The sequence below is a fragment of the Sapajus apella genome, unplaced genomic scaffold (assembly GCF_009761245.1).
Source record: "Sapajus apella isolate SASKATOON/1434 unplaced genomic scaffold, GSC_monkey_1.0 scaffold71, whole genome shotgun sequence".
In the NCBI taxonomy this organism is placed as follows: domain Eukaryota; kingdom Metazoa; phylum Chordata; class Mammalia; order Primates; family Cebidae; genus Sapajus; species Sapajus apella.
In genome coordinates, this window is record NW_022437011.1 from 5,867,666 (window position 1) to 5,883,773 (window position 16,108).

At 48.7% G+C, this 16,108-nt stretch overlaps 1 protein-coding gene across 1 annotated transcript in view; it reads left to right on the plus strand.

Annotated features, from left to right (window-relative positions):
- The first annotated feature begins 1,276 nt into the window (after positions 1 to 1,276).
- TGFBI (transforming growth factor beta induced) overlaps positions 1,277 to 16,108 on the plus strand; it is a 34,058-nt gene continuing 19,226 nt past the window's right edge. The window contains exons 1-2 of the mRNA XM_032250343.1: positions 1,277 to 1,565; positions 6,129 to 6,227. Of these exons, the coding sequence (XP_032106234.1) occupies positions 1,432 to 1,565; positions 6,129 to 6,227 (233 nt within the window). The 5' untranslated portion in view covers positions 1,277 to 1,431. The remainder of the gene's footprint in view (positions 1,566 to 6,128; positions 6,228 to 16,108) is intronic.

Here is a 16,108-nt window from a genome sequence, read left to right on the forward strand (position 1 = left end):
ATCCTTGGCTCTCCTTTCTCTCCCGTTCCCTGTATACAGACTCCAAGTTCTACTGAGAATGTTACCTTCTACATCCCTCAAATTTCCCCAGCCTTCCCTGTCTCTGCCTCCATCCACCGCCATAGCTCAAGCTCTCACATGGTCCCTTCCTGGTTACCTGTTCTGGCCTCCTTAAGCCTGCTCATGACACTGGCCATGTCACTGGCCTCTACCCATTACCTGCTTGGCTCTTAGCTGGAGTCTGGGTCCTGCTACCTCCCTTCCATCTTTCCTACCCTTGACCCCACCTCCCTGTACTTGAGACAACCAGATAACTTGAGTTTCCTGCATGCATGCCCCAGTTTACCTAGTTAACTCCTTTTCATCTTTTAGGCCTCAGAGCAGGTATCGCCCTGTCAGGGCCAGGTTCCTCCTCTCAGCTCCCAACGCCCCAGCTACTCTTCATGGCACATGGTTGGCTCGGGCTACGGATCCCCCCAACTGGGAGCTTTTTCACAAAGGGCTGTCTCACTCGCTCCTCCATCTTTGTCTCCTAGCAGTGCCAGGTAACCGATGGGTGATTAATAGGCGCTTGGGTGAGTGTTACCTCTTCACCATGTGACAATTTGTTTACCTGCCATGAGCTCCTCCAGGGCAGGACTCTCGTCTTTGCGGCATCTGTCTGGAAGGCAGTGCTGCAGAGATGTTTACTGAGGGAGGGATTGAGTGAGCACCAAGGTGAGGACTCCACCCTTCCCCACGGGCTCCAAATGCAGCTTAGAGCCCAGCAAAACCTGCCCCACATTTTTTTGCGTTTCAGTGGATCACAAGATTTATTCATCTGTCTTTCAATGAGCATGACAGGTGGGGTGGGGTGGGGGGTTAGAGATTGAGGAGCTGGGGAGGGGGTCGGCTCCTGGGATGCTGAGACTAGTCTGATGGGTCGTGGTATTTGAGGAGTCAGCACTGCCTCCCGCCACTCCTCCCTTCAGTGATTTGTAGCCTCAATATCAGTGAGGGGTCTTCAGGCCCCCAGCATGTGGGACCCAAGCCCCAGAGACAGCTGGGACCTCACTCCCAAGGTCCCCATTTGGAAGCAGCCACAGGGGACCTGAGGGACCCACACCCTTGGTTCCAGGGAGCCTTTGGCGAGGGAGGGAGGGCGTGGGTGAGGAGGGCTGGCAGTGAGGGCGAGGGCTGGGGAGTCTGTGGGCACGGGCACAGCAGGGGAGTGGGTGGGTGTCCAGCACGGCCAGGGGCGCGAGGGTTGGGAGGCGCCAGGCGGCCCGCCCTCCCCGCCCGGGCCGGCCCCGCTTCCCCGCCCCCGGCGTCGGCTCCCTCCCGCTCGCCGCTTACTTAACCTGGCCCGAGCGGCGGAGGCGCTCTCACTTCCCTGGAGCCGCCCGCTCGCCTGTCAGTTGTTCGCTGGCTCTGTGCGCGTCCTCCGGCTCCATGGCGCTCTTCGTTCGACTGCTGGCCCTCGCCCTGGCTCTGGCCCTGGGCCCCGCCGCGACCCTGACGGGTCCCGCCAAGTCGCCCTACCAGCTGGTGCTGCAGCACAGCCGGCTCCGGGGCCGCCAGCACGGGTAAGCAGAGCCGCCCGGCCCGGAGCGGCGGAGGGTCAGGACGTCGGGGCTCGGAGCGCACGCCGCTGGGGGCGTTGAAGTGGGCTGGGGGCGCAGGGGACAAAGCCCGAACCAAAAGCCGGCGGCGTGGGGCGCTCGGACACCAGCCCTGCACGCGGTGGAAGGAGAGAGGGAAGGAGGTGAGGGAACATGGAGGGAAAACGGGCAGCCACCACTTTGTAGAGGAAGGGAGTGGGGAGACGAACCAGACACCCCTGACTCAGGCCAAGAGCCTGAGATGGACAGTGCTTTCAGCTTCTCCTCCCAGCCGTTGGAGAAAGGGGGAGATGGCAACTCTCTGGCTATAATCACCGTGGGAAGGTGCCAAGGGCAAAGCCCACCCAGCAGTGCACTGATTCCAACCCAGCCAGGCCCCCCGCCAGTGACTCCAGACAAGAGCCTGGGCCACACACGGTGGCAGCATCCAAGGTGCCCCAGGCTCCTGTGCACCTGGCCAGGCCCTGCACTCACACACTGCTGGCACCCGACAGTACTCTCTGGATACAGCAAGGGCGGTGTGGCACCTCTTGCCCTGCCCGATGAAGAGCAGGAGAATGCACTGGGCCTTCACACACACTGTTCAAATGGGGAAACTGAGTCCTGAGTGATTCCACTTTCCCACAGTCCTGAAGTGTGCACTGGAGCCAGGATTGGAGTCTGTCTTAAAGTAATAGCTGGGTTTGTAAACGTAGGACACTTGCGTTGCAGGGATTCCTTTGAGACACTGAAGACGTGTTGGCTTTAAGAGACAAACTCAGGCAGAAGGTCTGATCTGGTTACGGCCCTAGCACAGACCCAGGCAGAGGCGGGCAACATTTCTACATCAAAAACCAGGCCATACCTGTGTTACACATAGCCAGGCTTTGCTGCAGCTTCCAGCCTACCTGGTTGCACCAACTTCTTTTTCACAACTAGATAAAACTATGTGCGAGTAGAATCTTGTAGTGACTCCTCAAAGGAAGCCCAAATACCATTGGGGTCTGGCTTTCACACCCACAGACAATGCCCAAATCTCCAAGAGACTGGGCAGATCTGTACTCAAATCAGAACTGATTGTTGGGGGTCACAGAGTTGACTTCAGAAGCCCTGACAGTCTTGGCTCCTTGCACGAGGAGTGCTCTGGGTTCAGGTACAGGCTGCCCCTTGTTGGGCGCAATTGCCCTTGTTTCCGCTGCCTGTGCCTGTGTGGCCTAGGCCTTTCAGGTGCTTTGGGCTTTGAGGGAGAGGGTCTGTTGGGAGCACATGTGGCCATCCTGCAGAGTGAAATCAAGCCAGGCTCAGCTGCAGCCTTAACACCCTCCTGGAAAGAGGAAAGCACTGAGGACATCCTGGGGTCTTTCTGGAAGTGGAAGAATCACCTTTGACTTGGGCAGTGTGCAGAATAGAGTGATGGGGGATGTCAGAAAGACAAGGGGGATATGAGGCCTCAATGTCAAAATGCGAGCAACTGGCATTTGCATTATCTCTGCCCACCTCTCCGTTGGTCCCTCTGCCTTTCTTGCCAATGGACTGTGTTGTATTTCGGTGCCTCAGTCTGCCTGGGAAGTTTGTTTCTTCTGTATCCTCACCACTAAGTCAGGAGAAGATCCTTCTAGCATGCCCTGCAACAGTGTCACCTGTAAGGGCATCTCTCTGCCCATCCACAGTGGAGGGTCCTCAAAGGTATTGAGGGCTTTCCATCAAGAGCCATCTTTATAGCAAACCACCTTCCCTTCAGAGCCCAGAAGAGTGCTGACCAGCTGGAAAATAGGGTTTTTTTCTTAAATACAGATGCTCTTGATTATGAATTCCAGATATTAGATCAACTTCCCCACCATTCCCCTGCAGGCGAATCCTCTTGATTAGCTTCCTGCAGCACAGCTGGAAAAGCCTATGGTAATCTGTGATGGGCAGAGTAATCTAAGCAGTCACAGGAGCACCCGTTTCCCAGTAGAGTCTGGATGCGCAGGCACAGGAACCATGACAAAACGATTGCAGGCACAGTTGTATTTACTCTGATCTAACTGTCCCTGTTAATGCCACAGGGCTGCCTGGCCTGGCACACGTGGGTGTGGCACCTCACACAATTGGATAATATTGTTCAAGCTCCAGCCTTTCATTCAAAGTGAAAACTGGTGGAAAGGGAAGGAAAACTTTGCTATTTTAAGGATGTGTTGTGTGCTGCCAGATGCAAAGAGGAAATAATAGCGTGCCTTGCTTGTGCGCAGCACTTTGTCACCCATCAACACTTTTGCTTTCGTCCTCACCACAACACGGTGAGATCTATTGTTCATGTTCCCGTTTTACAGGTGGTGAAACTGCAGCTTAGGGAGATAGAAACTGACTTAGTTCAGACACAGAATGCTGTTGGGACAGTACTCATTACGATGTGATCTGTTGACTCCCAGCTATATCTGTGTGGCTATAGGTAAGGAGAAAAATAATCCTGAAAGGGAAGTAAAAATATGATCACTCTTCCAAACATCAACCACCAAAAACTGAACTGAATTTCCTGAAGCACTTTGTTTTCAAATCCAAGTTGAACATCAGTGCTGTTACTCTTGAGGCAGAAGGCCCAGAAGTGACTTGCTCATTTCAATTAAGCCTCCGCATAAATTTCCTCTGTACACAGCCCACCCACACTCCCTGATGTGAAAAGGAGAGGGTCACAGCCGCCCCCAGCCTCTGCTACTGCCACAGGACAGCAGCAGTGGAAACACTCAGCAAAGGAATGTTGGAGCTGCAACCACAAGAGACTCACTGAAGATTCGCCAAACACCTACGGAAAGTTGCAGGGAAATAATAGACAGTAATTGTTTCCTGCTTGGTCAGATTGAAGAGCTTCTGAAATTCTACAACAATAAATAGGTCCGGGGGCTAGAGTATGGCCAGCAAGGACCCTTCAGGGGTTATTTGGGGACCGTCTAACCTGTGAATCCTAGTAGAAAACAGAAGCCAGGTATTCAGAAGTCTGGAGGATTCGGTCAGCCCCAGCTAGGACTAGGGAGGCACAGGCCTCTGCTGGCTGTGGTCCCTTCCCCAGCCTTCACTTCTCTTGCCCTCAGATCCTTACATGGATTCACTAATGCTCATTGTCCCTCCTGGGCCCACTCACTCTCAGATGTTGAACAAAACACTGACAAGAGGTGACAGTCATATCACCGTAGAAGAAACAAGGCAGAGAAATGAAGGAGCAGAATGGACTCCCACCCAAAAGCCTGACTCTGAATATTTGAGAATTGTTCAATTTCCTGCAGGGGGATCACAACAGGGACAGAAGGTGTAGTTCCTACTGCAATATTGTTGTCGTCCTAAAAAATACGCTGCACATCAAGTGGTATCTGTAGATTGCATTTTTAAAGTAACAGGGAAATTGATGTTAAAGAAATACTTCAGCCTTTGGGTGGTACCTGAAGTTCTCTGAGCTCAGAGGTCTTGTGAAGCCTTCAGTATTGTTTGTTTTCTTTGTTTTCCTCTGACTTGTGATTCAGTCAGATGCATGCCTCCCTCCAGCTCAGGAAGATCAACCCTCTCCTCATTGTGACCAGGTAGCCACAGCAGCTTCCTTTCCCTAGGGGCTCCTAATGAAGGTTTCACAGTCACCTGGCCTGAGCACAGTTTGGGTCAGGACTTGGTGTACTTGAATAAAATACACAAAACCAAAATCCCATGGCTCAGGAAGAGGCCTCTTAGCAGAACCCCCAGACATTTAGACTCTGTTTTTTCACAGGGTCCCTGAGGATTCTTTGGTTCTAGGTAGTTTGGGGAGCAGTATTTTCAACAAGTTCATTTCATGCTCCTTCTACACCCTGCCTGAGTGCTAGTCCCCATCTAGAATGTGAACAACAGAACAAGGCAGAACACTTGCCCTCTAGGTTCTGTTGAGTGTTAGTTGCAGAGAAGAGATACCCTCCACCTCCCTACATCACTTATAGGATTCTGTTTGGAACCCAACATCAAATAAAGACTGCATCCACTGTCAGAGGATGGAAAGCAGCATGTCATCTGGGACATTGGAGAAAGGCTCTGTGGGGGAAGTAGGACATGAGCTGGGATTTAAGTAAGGAACAACTGAGTGTGAAATGGGAGAGCATCCCCCGTCAGGGTCCTGACAGCAACCAGCCATGCCCTCTAGCTTATAGGATCGACAGTCACAATGGCTTGTCTTTGTCTTTGGGAGCCAAGCAGCCGGTCCAGGGATACAGAGCATGTCTGTATGTCTGTATGGAGAGTTGCCTGAGAGATGCTTCTGTTTACACTTACCGATCGCCCATGTCAAAGAAGGATACTTACATGAGGTTACAACAATGTGTAAGAGAGATTTTAACAATTTTTGCGGGGGAAGCTTTTATGGGGGTTGATGGGAATCTAGGTAGACAGAACCAAAGTCTAACCCCAAGATACCCCCAGAACCAAGACTGAAATGACTGTCTCTCCTCTATCTCTAGAAAGTTCCAGTGACCCAAGGAGGCCAACATGATGGGAGTCATTGAAGTGGGGTGGACATGCTGATCATCTTCCTAACTCTGCCACTTTTGTTTTCAGCCCCAATGTGTGCGCTGTGCAGAAGGTTATTGGCACTAATAGGAAGTACTTCACCAACTGCAAGCAGTGGTACCAAAGGAAAATCTGTGGCAAATCAACGTGAGTATCTGTAACCAGCCAGGAGGCCAAGCTGCATGCATGCCGGCCGTGGTGCCCCAGGGCCTGGGCCAGCCTTCTAAAAGGTCAGGCTGCCTAAAAAGCTGTGAAGATGCATGTGTGAACGTGTCTGGGACCTGCGTGCTGGGGAGTGGCGTTTTTAGGAAGCTGGCCAATTTTGTTTTGCATTTTTAAGGCTGCTGACAAGACTTGGAGACATTTTTCAGGGCTGGTTTGGGATTGCAAGAAACATGAAAAACTGTGTGTGTGTGTGTGTGTGTGTGTGTGTGTGTGTATGTGTGTGTGTGTGAATTCTCACAAAATAATACAGATATACAGTGGAGAAGCCACCAGCATGTGACTCTGGAAAAGAAAGCTCGTTGGTGAATTTGTACTAAAGAACGCCACCCCTACCTTACAGTCCTCAGGTAAACACTCCAAAAAGACTTTGAGTGTAAACATATGCACATTATGAGACAGCATAGCATATAATGTTTGCTCAGACATCCTGAGTCAACCCGGGCTCTACCTAGGCAAATTGATTCATCTTCAGTACCCTCTATTGCTTTACCTGAAAAGTTGGTATAACAAAGGGCCCACCTTATAGGGTTATTACAAGTACTGAATGAAATAATGTCTATAAGAGACTGAATATGGTGCCCAGCACATGTCAGTGCTGAAAAAATGCTAACTACTATTATTATTATTACCTTAGAATTTGCAAATCTAAACCACACAAACAGAAGTAAGAGTGCCAACAGGGTGTGGACCAGTGTGGTTACAACAGGGCTTGTTGATGTCTGCATCAGCAAGCATGGAGGCAGCTTTCACCCCATTGCCCAGCTCCCTGGTAGAATCAGGTGCATGTTCTAACAATGCTGGGGAAACCTAATCTGTTCTGGCACTAACTGTCAGTTCTCAAAGCTGGCTCCCTCCCACCGATAGGAAGATGTGCGTGACAAGTCTTCTGAGCCACTTGTGAGGGCCTGACCTTCCTCTTGTCTCCGGACATAATAGGAGAATTAAGAAACTCTAAGTCACTATCTTGAGCACTTTCCAGTGTTAGGGATTTTTAAGTGTATTGTTGTGACATTGCTTTTGAGCAGACATCTCCTCCAATTTAATAGCCCACTGAAAGAAGAGAAAATGCTCTGTCCTTAAATTGTACCAGGAAATAAATATCCCAATAAATATCCTGATCAGGTGAGGCAGTTAGCAATCCTCATATGAATTGAGGGAAGTTGGAATTTATGGCAGAGCTGGGGAGATAGCAGCAGTCCCAGGGAGCCTGTCCAGGGCAGATCCATGGCAGCTTGCTCCCTGCCTGATCGAGAGCCCAACCTGAAACCTAAAAGCGGAATGAGCTAGGAGGACACACTACCCAGATTCAGCAAAGAAACGTCCAGCGTTATTCTCGCTGCTACGAACAAAGAGCGACTATGCAAATTATATACCACCCATCCTTCCATGATGCCTGACTTAAAACATAAGAAAAAAAGAAAAGCTTTAGTACTGATTGATTTTCTTCCCATGTGTGTATATTACCTACTCAAATTAACAGTTAATTAATTACTTACTTAAACGCAAAGCCAGGCCTCACATAATTGCTTCTTGGAAGGTGACCAGAGCGCTCATACCAAGCAAACGACTCTTGTATATCTCAAGAGCACGGGGTTGGCCGGGTGCAGTGGCTCACGCTTGTAATCTCAGCACTTTGGGAGGCCGAGGCGGGTGGATCACCTGAGGTCAGGAGTTCAAAATAAGCCTGACCAAAAGGGTGAAACCCCGTCTCTACTAAAAATACAAAAAAATTAGCTGGGTGTGGTACTGCGTGCCTGTAATCCCAGCTAGTAGGGAGGCTGAGGGAGGAGAATCCCTTGAACCCAGGAGGCAGGCGTTGCAGTGAGCTGAGGTTAAGCTATTTATTGCACTCAAGCCTGGGCAACAAGAGCAAAACTCTGTCTCAAAAAAAATAAAAGAGCCCTGTGTTTTGTAGGACCATCTTTTTTTTAGTTAAAGCGTCTCTGAAAATGGAGACCCATTTATGATGACAAGCTGGCTATAGGGTAGTGTCTGCCATGCTGTTTTGGGGGTGCCCCTGGGCTGAAGCATTTGCCTGACTAGTTAACAGTAGCTCTGTAACATTCTCCGGCAGTTCCCAGGCTGACAACACTGTCAGTGATGAGTTGCCTTGGCTCTTGTGCTTGTATCTTTGTGTGCCAGGACAAGGCATCAGCAACAGAGCTGTGTGTTGGCAAAATGTTCCTGAAGAGCGGGTAATCCCCTCGGGGTCAGGTTTGGATATGAGAATGTGGTGGTGTGGTAATGCAGCTCCCTTACCCAGTGAGCACAAGGGGAGTCCTCTGGGAAAAGGAAGAAATGTCTGGATGGGGTTTGGGTGGGGAGATGGGGTTCAGAGTGGACTGAGGCAAAGCCCAGTCCCAGCTGTTGGCCTAGTCTCACAAAGCCAGGAGGAGATGACATTCAAATTCAACTCTTGAATGTGGCCATTGCCTAGGGTAGCTTCAAAAAGAGGAAATGAAGACAGAAAAATATTATTTGATGTAAAACTTCCAGGACAAGAGAGGCCCTTCCTGGAACATCACATGCAGTCTTAGGAAGGTGGCGCTGTCTTGGAAAAGATCCAGAGAACTCAGAGAGGGAAAGAGGAAGAGGTGGAACCCATCTCTGCTCTCCTAGAGAGCTGAGTAAGAGTGGCTTGGCAGGACCAAAACCAATGAGGGGGCTACTGTCTGACTACCGTAAGGTCAGAATTAAGTGCCATGGGTGGCCAGGTGGAAAGGGGAGAGGGCTGTGCTGGCTGGAGTTGATGTCATCCTGGGGAAAGTGGGTCCCTAGATGCCTTTAGTTGGGCGAGGACCAGACTGGGAAATGGAACACAACAGTGGTTGGAGCAAAAAAAAAAAAAGACTGTCTCGGCATCGGGTCCATGAGCAGTTGGGATTTTCTCAGCAAGACTCGAGAAGAGGCTGGAGCAGACGTGTATGTTGGAATGAAAAGGAGCAAACTATCATGGGGAAGGGGTAACTCAGGTCATCAGGGTCCCAAAACCAGGAGAGTTTCACCTTGGAAGCAGACAAGGGGTACCATGCATACAGGGGAAGACTTTGTGGTGAGAGGTCACACAGAGACATAGGACCTGATCTGGTGAGACAGGAGCCTGGAGCCACCTGCCTGCTGTTGTGAGGCCCTGTACTCCATGGCTGTCATCAGGTGAAGACCTGTTGCCTACACACAAAAGCTTTTCTGCATTTACAAAGAGAGAAGGGCCTGAGTCGCTGGTGCAATGCATCAAGCTAACATATGGGTTTTATTACAGGAAGTGGTTACCAATGGGTCCCTATTTAGTGGCGTTTATTGTGAATTTTATTGTTTGGAAATTTACTTTAGCATTTATTTCAGATCCTAAAGAGCACCGGAGTGATACAGTGGCTAATCAAACAAAGGGGGCTGTAGGGAGCAGACAGTCAGCATCCCCCTCTGTGATTTTAGGCCCTGGTTTGATTAGTAGCCGTAAAATTTTTTATATGTGGCACTTTGAGCAAAGGTGCAGGAAATTGTGGTCAGGAAGCCTGGCTGCCTCTCGACAGGCCTCCTTTATGCTAGCCCCAGGGAAAGGAGGCCTACTTAACAGCCAAGTCCAAGTTGACATCATGGGGCTGGAATAGTCATAGCAGGAGCTCAGACATCATAAACGTGGCACAGGGAGGGCTGATTCAGGAGCTAGCGGGTATGGGTGACAGCTATTCATTCCAAAAGGCTTGAAATTGTTTCACGAGCAACGCATTTCACAAGTGCAAAGCCCTTCTCTGGAGCCAAGATGAGCTGACATAGCACTCCTGTTTCTTTTCTTTTTTTTTTTTTTTTTTGAGACAGAGTTTCGCTCTTGTTACCCAGGCTGGAGTGCAATGGCGTGATCTCGGCTCACCGCAACCTCCGCCTCCCGGGTTCAGGCGATTCCCCTGCCCCAGCCTCCCGAGTACCTGGGACTACAGGCACGCGCCACCATGCCCAGCTAATTTTTTGCAGTTTCAGTAGAGACGGGGTTCCACCATGTTGACCAGGATGGTCTCGATTCCTGTTTCTTTAGTGGCAAGTATTGCTTTGCTCAGGGGCAGAAATATTAATACTTCTTCAGCACTGCATTAATGCTTAAAGATTTAACTTTTAAAGAGACCAGCTGGTGCATGGTCAAGCTTTTCTATCAACTGGCAGGGCTTTTTCAGTAGCTGTCTTCTGGCAGGACACCAGAGACAGCTGACATGAAGCTGAAGAAGAGCTGTCCTTTTCCTCCCTTATATCCCACAACCTTGGTCCTAAGAGGAAGAAGAAGATGATGAGAAGCCATCCAAGCAGTCCCCAGACCCATATGAGCGCCTCCTTTCCTGTTTCATATTCCTGTGCAGCCAGCTGCGACCTCTTGAATAATCTGCTCTGGGGAACTGAGATTGGACGTATACCAAATACCAGAGATCGACCAAACACTTCTGTTGGGCAGTGTTTCTTGAAAGTTCTGTCCCATTCTGTAAACTAGGAGACTGCCTAGCTGACAAGGAATTTTGTTCTGTTGGGTATTTATGTGAACCTACGTGCCACCTGGAGTAAGGCCTTGTGGTAGGTAGGAAAATGACCCCCTAAAAAATGTCCACATTCTAATCTCCAGTCCTGTAAATATATTACCTTATTGGAAAAAGTGACTTTGCAGGTGTGATTAAGTTAAGGATCATAAGAGGGGGAGATTATCCAGGATTATTTGGTGAGTCCAATGTAATCATCAGGGTACTTAAAAGAGGAAGGCAGTGGGTTTAGAGTCACAGAAGACAAGGTGATGATGAAAGCTGACATTTGAGTGATGCAACCACAAGCCAAGGAATGCAGGCAGCTTCTAGAAGCTGTAAAAGACAAGCAATGGATTAATCCCCACAGCCTCCGTAAAGAACACAGCCTTTGATTTTAGCGCCATAAGGCCGATTTCTGACTCTAGCCTCCGGAATTGCAAGATAATTTGCATTATCATAAGCCACTAAGTTTGTGGTAATTTGTCACAGAAAGCAATGGGAAGCCATTCACAGGCCTTATCTACTGAGTTCTATAGATGCATTTTTCTTTATTTCAATGTACTTTATCAATGCTCATGTAGAACATTGCTTTCAATGAAGTTATTAACATAGCTTCATTGTTAAAGTTTATACCTGGAGTTTCTTTAGAAGCTCCACAACTGACCACTTAGTTAATATGAAGCAGCTGTTAAGTGCTTCTCATATGTAAGTTCATTCAATTCTCATAATCACAGTATAAGATAAATATGATTATTAGCCCATTTACAGATGAGGAGACAGAAACTCAAAAGGCTTAGGCATCCTGGTCAAAGTCATTCACTGGTAAGCAGAGGAGAGCTGTCCACTTCCCTTTGATGCCCCCAGGGAGAATCAAGCCTAGCAGTTAGTGTCAATGACTTGGGAGGTGAACAAGTGAGCAGGCCTGTAGGGCCTGGATGAACTACCCCAGGTCTCTCTCTATAACCCCAAACCTGTGGCTGTGGGTTCCAGAGACAAGGCCTCATGGTCAGAGAAGGATGTCTTTGGCTTAGCCATCAAGCTTCACCAGGTTGCTCATCCCCGGCTGCAACGGGGCTTCGCAAGACTGCTCATCAGACAAGGAGCATGGGAACTGAGGAGACACAATCAGCCTCCAGGAGCCCCCAGAATGCCCTCACATACTGCACACAGATTGCCACAAATAAAGTACATCCACTTTCTAAAGGCTGTCCTCATCATTAATGAGGCTGGCCCCTGGAGAATGTGTAATGGTTGAAGCATTTGGTGATGGACAGTAGGTTAAAGCAAGCCCTGATTTTCTATTGGGAGGCTTCAGAATCAGCTCAGCCATGTTTCCAAGACCAGGAGGGCAGAAAGCGAGTCATTCTGGGCAAACAGTCCATGGCCCATCACAGATGTCTAGACATTATCGGTCTGTGTTTGCTCTGCCATTCCTCTTGGAAACCATGGCACCCTGCATGGTTTGCCTTCAGTCACAGGTGACTGGCCTACAGGTCCATTCCTTGCTCCAGTGACTTCTCGAGTCTAGTTAATCCCTAGATATTTATGGCCAGAGCAGCTGGCCAAATCCGTCAAGTGTAGTGGTTGTTTTAAATTATATTAACTTCTTGGAAACTTATTTTGGAGAGAGAAATCTCAATACTTCTCTCCATCCAATCATGAGTAAAAATGTTAGAAGGGACTGGAGAGCCTCCCAGGCATCCCTACACATAGACTTTGGGTTGCCATTATCTCTTTGCCCCCTCCTTTAAATTTTCTTCTAAATTAGGCACCGTCCCTAATTTAGGCACCTTCCCGGTACTGGTCTGTGACCTGTTAGGAACCGGGCCACACAGCAGGAGGTGAGTGGCGGGCGGGAGCGTTCCTGCCTGAGTTCTGCCTACTGTTAGATCAGCAGTAGCGTTAGATTCTCATAGGAGCCCTAACGCTATTGTGAACTGTGCAAGCGAGGGATCTAGGCTGCGCGCTCCTTATGAGAATCTAACGGCTGATGGTCTGAGGTGGAACAGTTTCATACCAAAACCATCCCTCCTACCCGCCACCATCTGAGGAAATATTGTCTTCCATGAAACTGATTGCAAAAAAGATTGGGGGCTGCTGTGTTAGGAGATCTGCTTTTTCTGACCTGAGGTTTTTCTTTATTAGACTGTGCTGGCTGAGGAGAAGCCTGAAGCTTTTAATTAGAACAGCTTTGGCTGATGAGATTAGATTCAGAAACCAACAAATTGGTCTTTTCTATGTAGGGAAGCTTAGGAACTGGGGGCCCACAGCTGAGGGGGGCCCTATGGTTTCTCTCCTTTACTATGTTCATCCTGGAGGGATGGCATCAGATCCCTGCCTCTTTGATTGCCCCAAGCCCATCCAACCACAGCATCTGTGTTCTCCCTGGGACCAGAGCCAGGTAGCATGGCACACTGAGCTGAGTATAGGGAGCGTGGGGCAGGCCACTGCCAGCCCAGAACATTTTGATAAAGGTTGTCTGAAAGGGATCTCTTCTCAGCCCTCGATTCACAGCTGCCCTCTGCTGCTCTGGGGCCATGCAGACCAGCTCAGAAAAGAGCTAGTTTTTTGGGGCAGTCGGAGACAGGTGGACCACCAGCTTTGACACCTTCTCAACCCACAGGCTGCTACACTGAGGCGGAAGGAAGGCGTGACTAACCGCTGCACACCTAGAGAGTGGCAGAAATGCCAGACTGGGCAGCAGGAAGGCAAGTGGAGTAAGAGAGAACTTCCTGGCAGAAAGCCACACTCGGTTAACCAGGAAAAAGCCCTTGGTGCAGGAAGATTCAGTGGCCTGAGGGACTGAGCCTTGGTTGTGGGGTGTGTGCTGCATAAGCTGTCCATGTGTGACAGCAGAGTGTAGTCCAGCCACTGTGGGACCCGGGTGCTGAAAGCCCACATGGAGAGGAACAGTGAGTGCTGACAAGGCTTAGCCTTGATCACTTTGGAGACACTCCCTGTGTCTTCTAGATGTCAGACTTTCCAAATCTGTCTGCTATTCTCCAAACATGTGCATTTTCGAGAGCAATGGAAAAAGGATTGGACTTGGTGAAATGCAACAAGAGTCCTAGGTCTGTCCCTGCCTACCTATGACCTGAAGAAACTCCTTCACCCCTCAGTGTCCTTACAGCTTTCTTTCTGATTCTATCCTGAGTTACACTGCTCTAAGCTGAGACTTTTCTGCTTAGATCTATCCCTTCCTCCTAAATCCCCAACCTCCATTTCTCCTAGTGTCATTCTTCACACAGCCCCCAACATACACATACACACTTAGCCACCGAAACCGATGAATTAACATTTGAGGAGTTGGTTTTCTTCTGTCCTCAATGAAATCCTGGTGAGGTCACTTGAGCTGTTTGGCTCCCTTGTGGCTTTTTTTGGGATGGGACTCAGAAGCCAACAATATGGAAAAAGAGTCTTTGGCCAGTTTGCCCAGGGGCTCCACGCCATGGAGAGTACTGTACCCGTGTGCACAGGGGACCCTGAAATGAGGACTTTGAGGATAGCACTATTCCTCCAACTTTACTTCGCCAACTCTGTGGATTTTCACACAGACACTTCTGGAAAGAAACTAAGTCTGGGGGGACTTGACCTAATCCCACATCCCCAGCCCCAGTAAAACAGCCCTGGAATGTAGCACCGAGAGCCTGGAATCCTATGCACAGGCGTCCCTGGTCCTATGGGTTCATGGCTTGGAGCTCTCTCTGGATTTAGCTGGGAAAAGTTGGCAGACAGTGTCCTTTGAAAGAATTCTTCTCTATCTTCTAGAAATATTCTAGAATTGTGAGTGTGAGATTGCAAGTAACTTTTGAAATCACCTAGTTTGACTTCACCCCATTTTATAGACCAAGAAACTGAGACCAGAGAGAGAAATGGACTTTCAAGTTCACCCTGCTAGTTACTGATGGATCACAAGCCTAATCTGATTCTAGCACTGTTTCTCTTACACCACACTGCCTTTAAAAGTGTATCAATCAAGTTTTACTTCAGTTGCAAGGGATGACTTTGGTTTCTGAAGATAACATTGTGAGTCAGCCAAGATCAGTCCCAAGACAATAGCCTGTTTAGCCCTTGTAAGTTCAGGGATGAAAGGCTGGAAAAGAACAGGATAGAAGGAAGACCAGAGAAAAAGGCAAAAGAGGAAGGAAGGACGAGGAAGCAAACAGAGAACAGAAAGAATATGCGTAGATTGTCACTCCTCAGTCATTTCCTGGGGGCCCATTTCTAGCAAAGTGACAGCTGCAGCTCCCTGGCCACCTGAGCGTCTTTGCTGATCGGTCTCTGATACGATACAGATCTTATCAGATAATGGATGAACCAGGCTTCATCTTCACTTGACTAAGTCTTCCCTGAGACGACTCCATTTGAATGAATAAGAGCAGGATGTCCTGGGCACTGCTGAGAGCACCCTCCGGACTCCTAAAGCCTGTATTTCTTCTTAGTCTGCCTGTTTCTCTTCTGGTGATGTCATTAAACATCCTGCAAGAGTCCCACAGTGAGCAGTTCTGTGGTAAATTCCGGGCTACAATTAAAGTCTGAGTCCTTTCCTGTCCCAAAGGTCATATCCATGTAGAAGAAAAGGAAGGAAAAGGATGGATGTGTGCATTGGTTTCAGGCCTGTTGAGTAGAGGACCTGCTCAGTCTACCCTTCACCAGAACCTGGGGATGTTGGTTTCCTAGGTGTGGGCTTTCAGAACACTTCCTTCCTTGCAATATTATTTGAAATTCTCAGTGTTTTGGGTGTCCCCAGAATATTGGGTTCATTAAAGCTGCGTATTTCAGATCTCCAGACAGTGCTTAATGTTTGCATATTTTCCATTTTTAAACCAGAAAAAAATGTTCTTATTGATTAATTTTTTGATTTAAAAAAATGTGTATCTTCTTAACAGGAGCTTTATTTTCATTTTCATTGTAAAGTTTAAAATTTGATTGTAAAGACGGAGAAAAACTTGATTGTATATACAGTCCCCTCTTTGGTTATTCAATCAAAGAGCTAGAAAATCGTGAGAGATTTAATCCAATGACCACCGCATTATACACATATGCCTTTTACAGATGAGGAAACCGAGACCCAGAGAGTTGATGAAATTGACCGGGGATGTCTAAGTTGGTCAATGACAGATTCAGAGCCAGAGCTGGTGCAGGGTTCTTTCTGCTCCTTCCTGTTCCCTTTTGGGAACACTCACCATCGGATTTCCTGTGAATAATAATGTTGAGATAAAATCCTTGGTGCTTTACGTTTCCTAGTCACAACACTGAAAAGGCTGCCAGAGTCCTCTGTTCTCCCAGTTGGTTTGCTGTAGG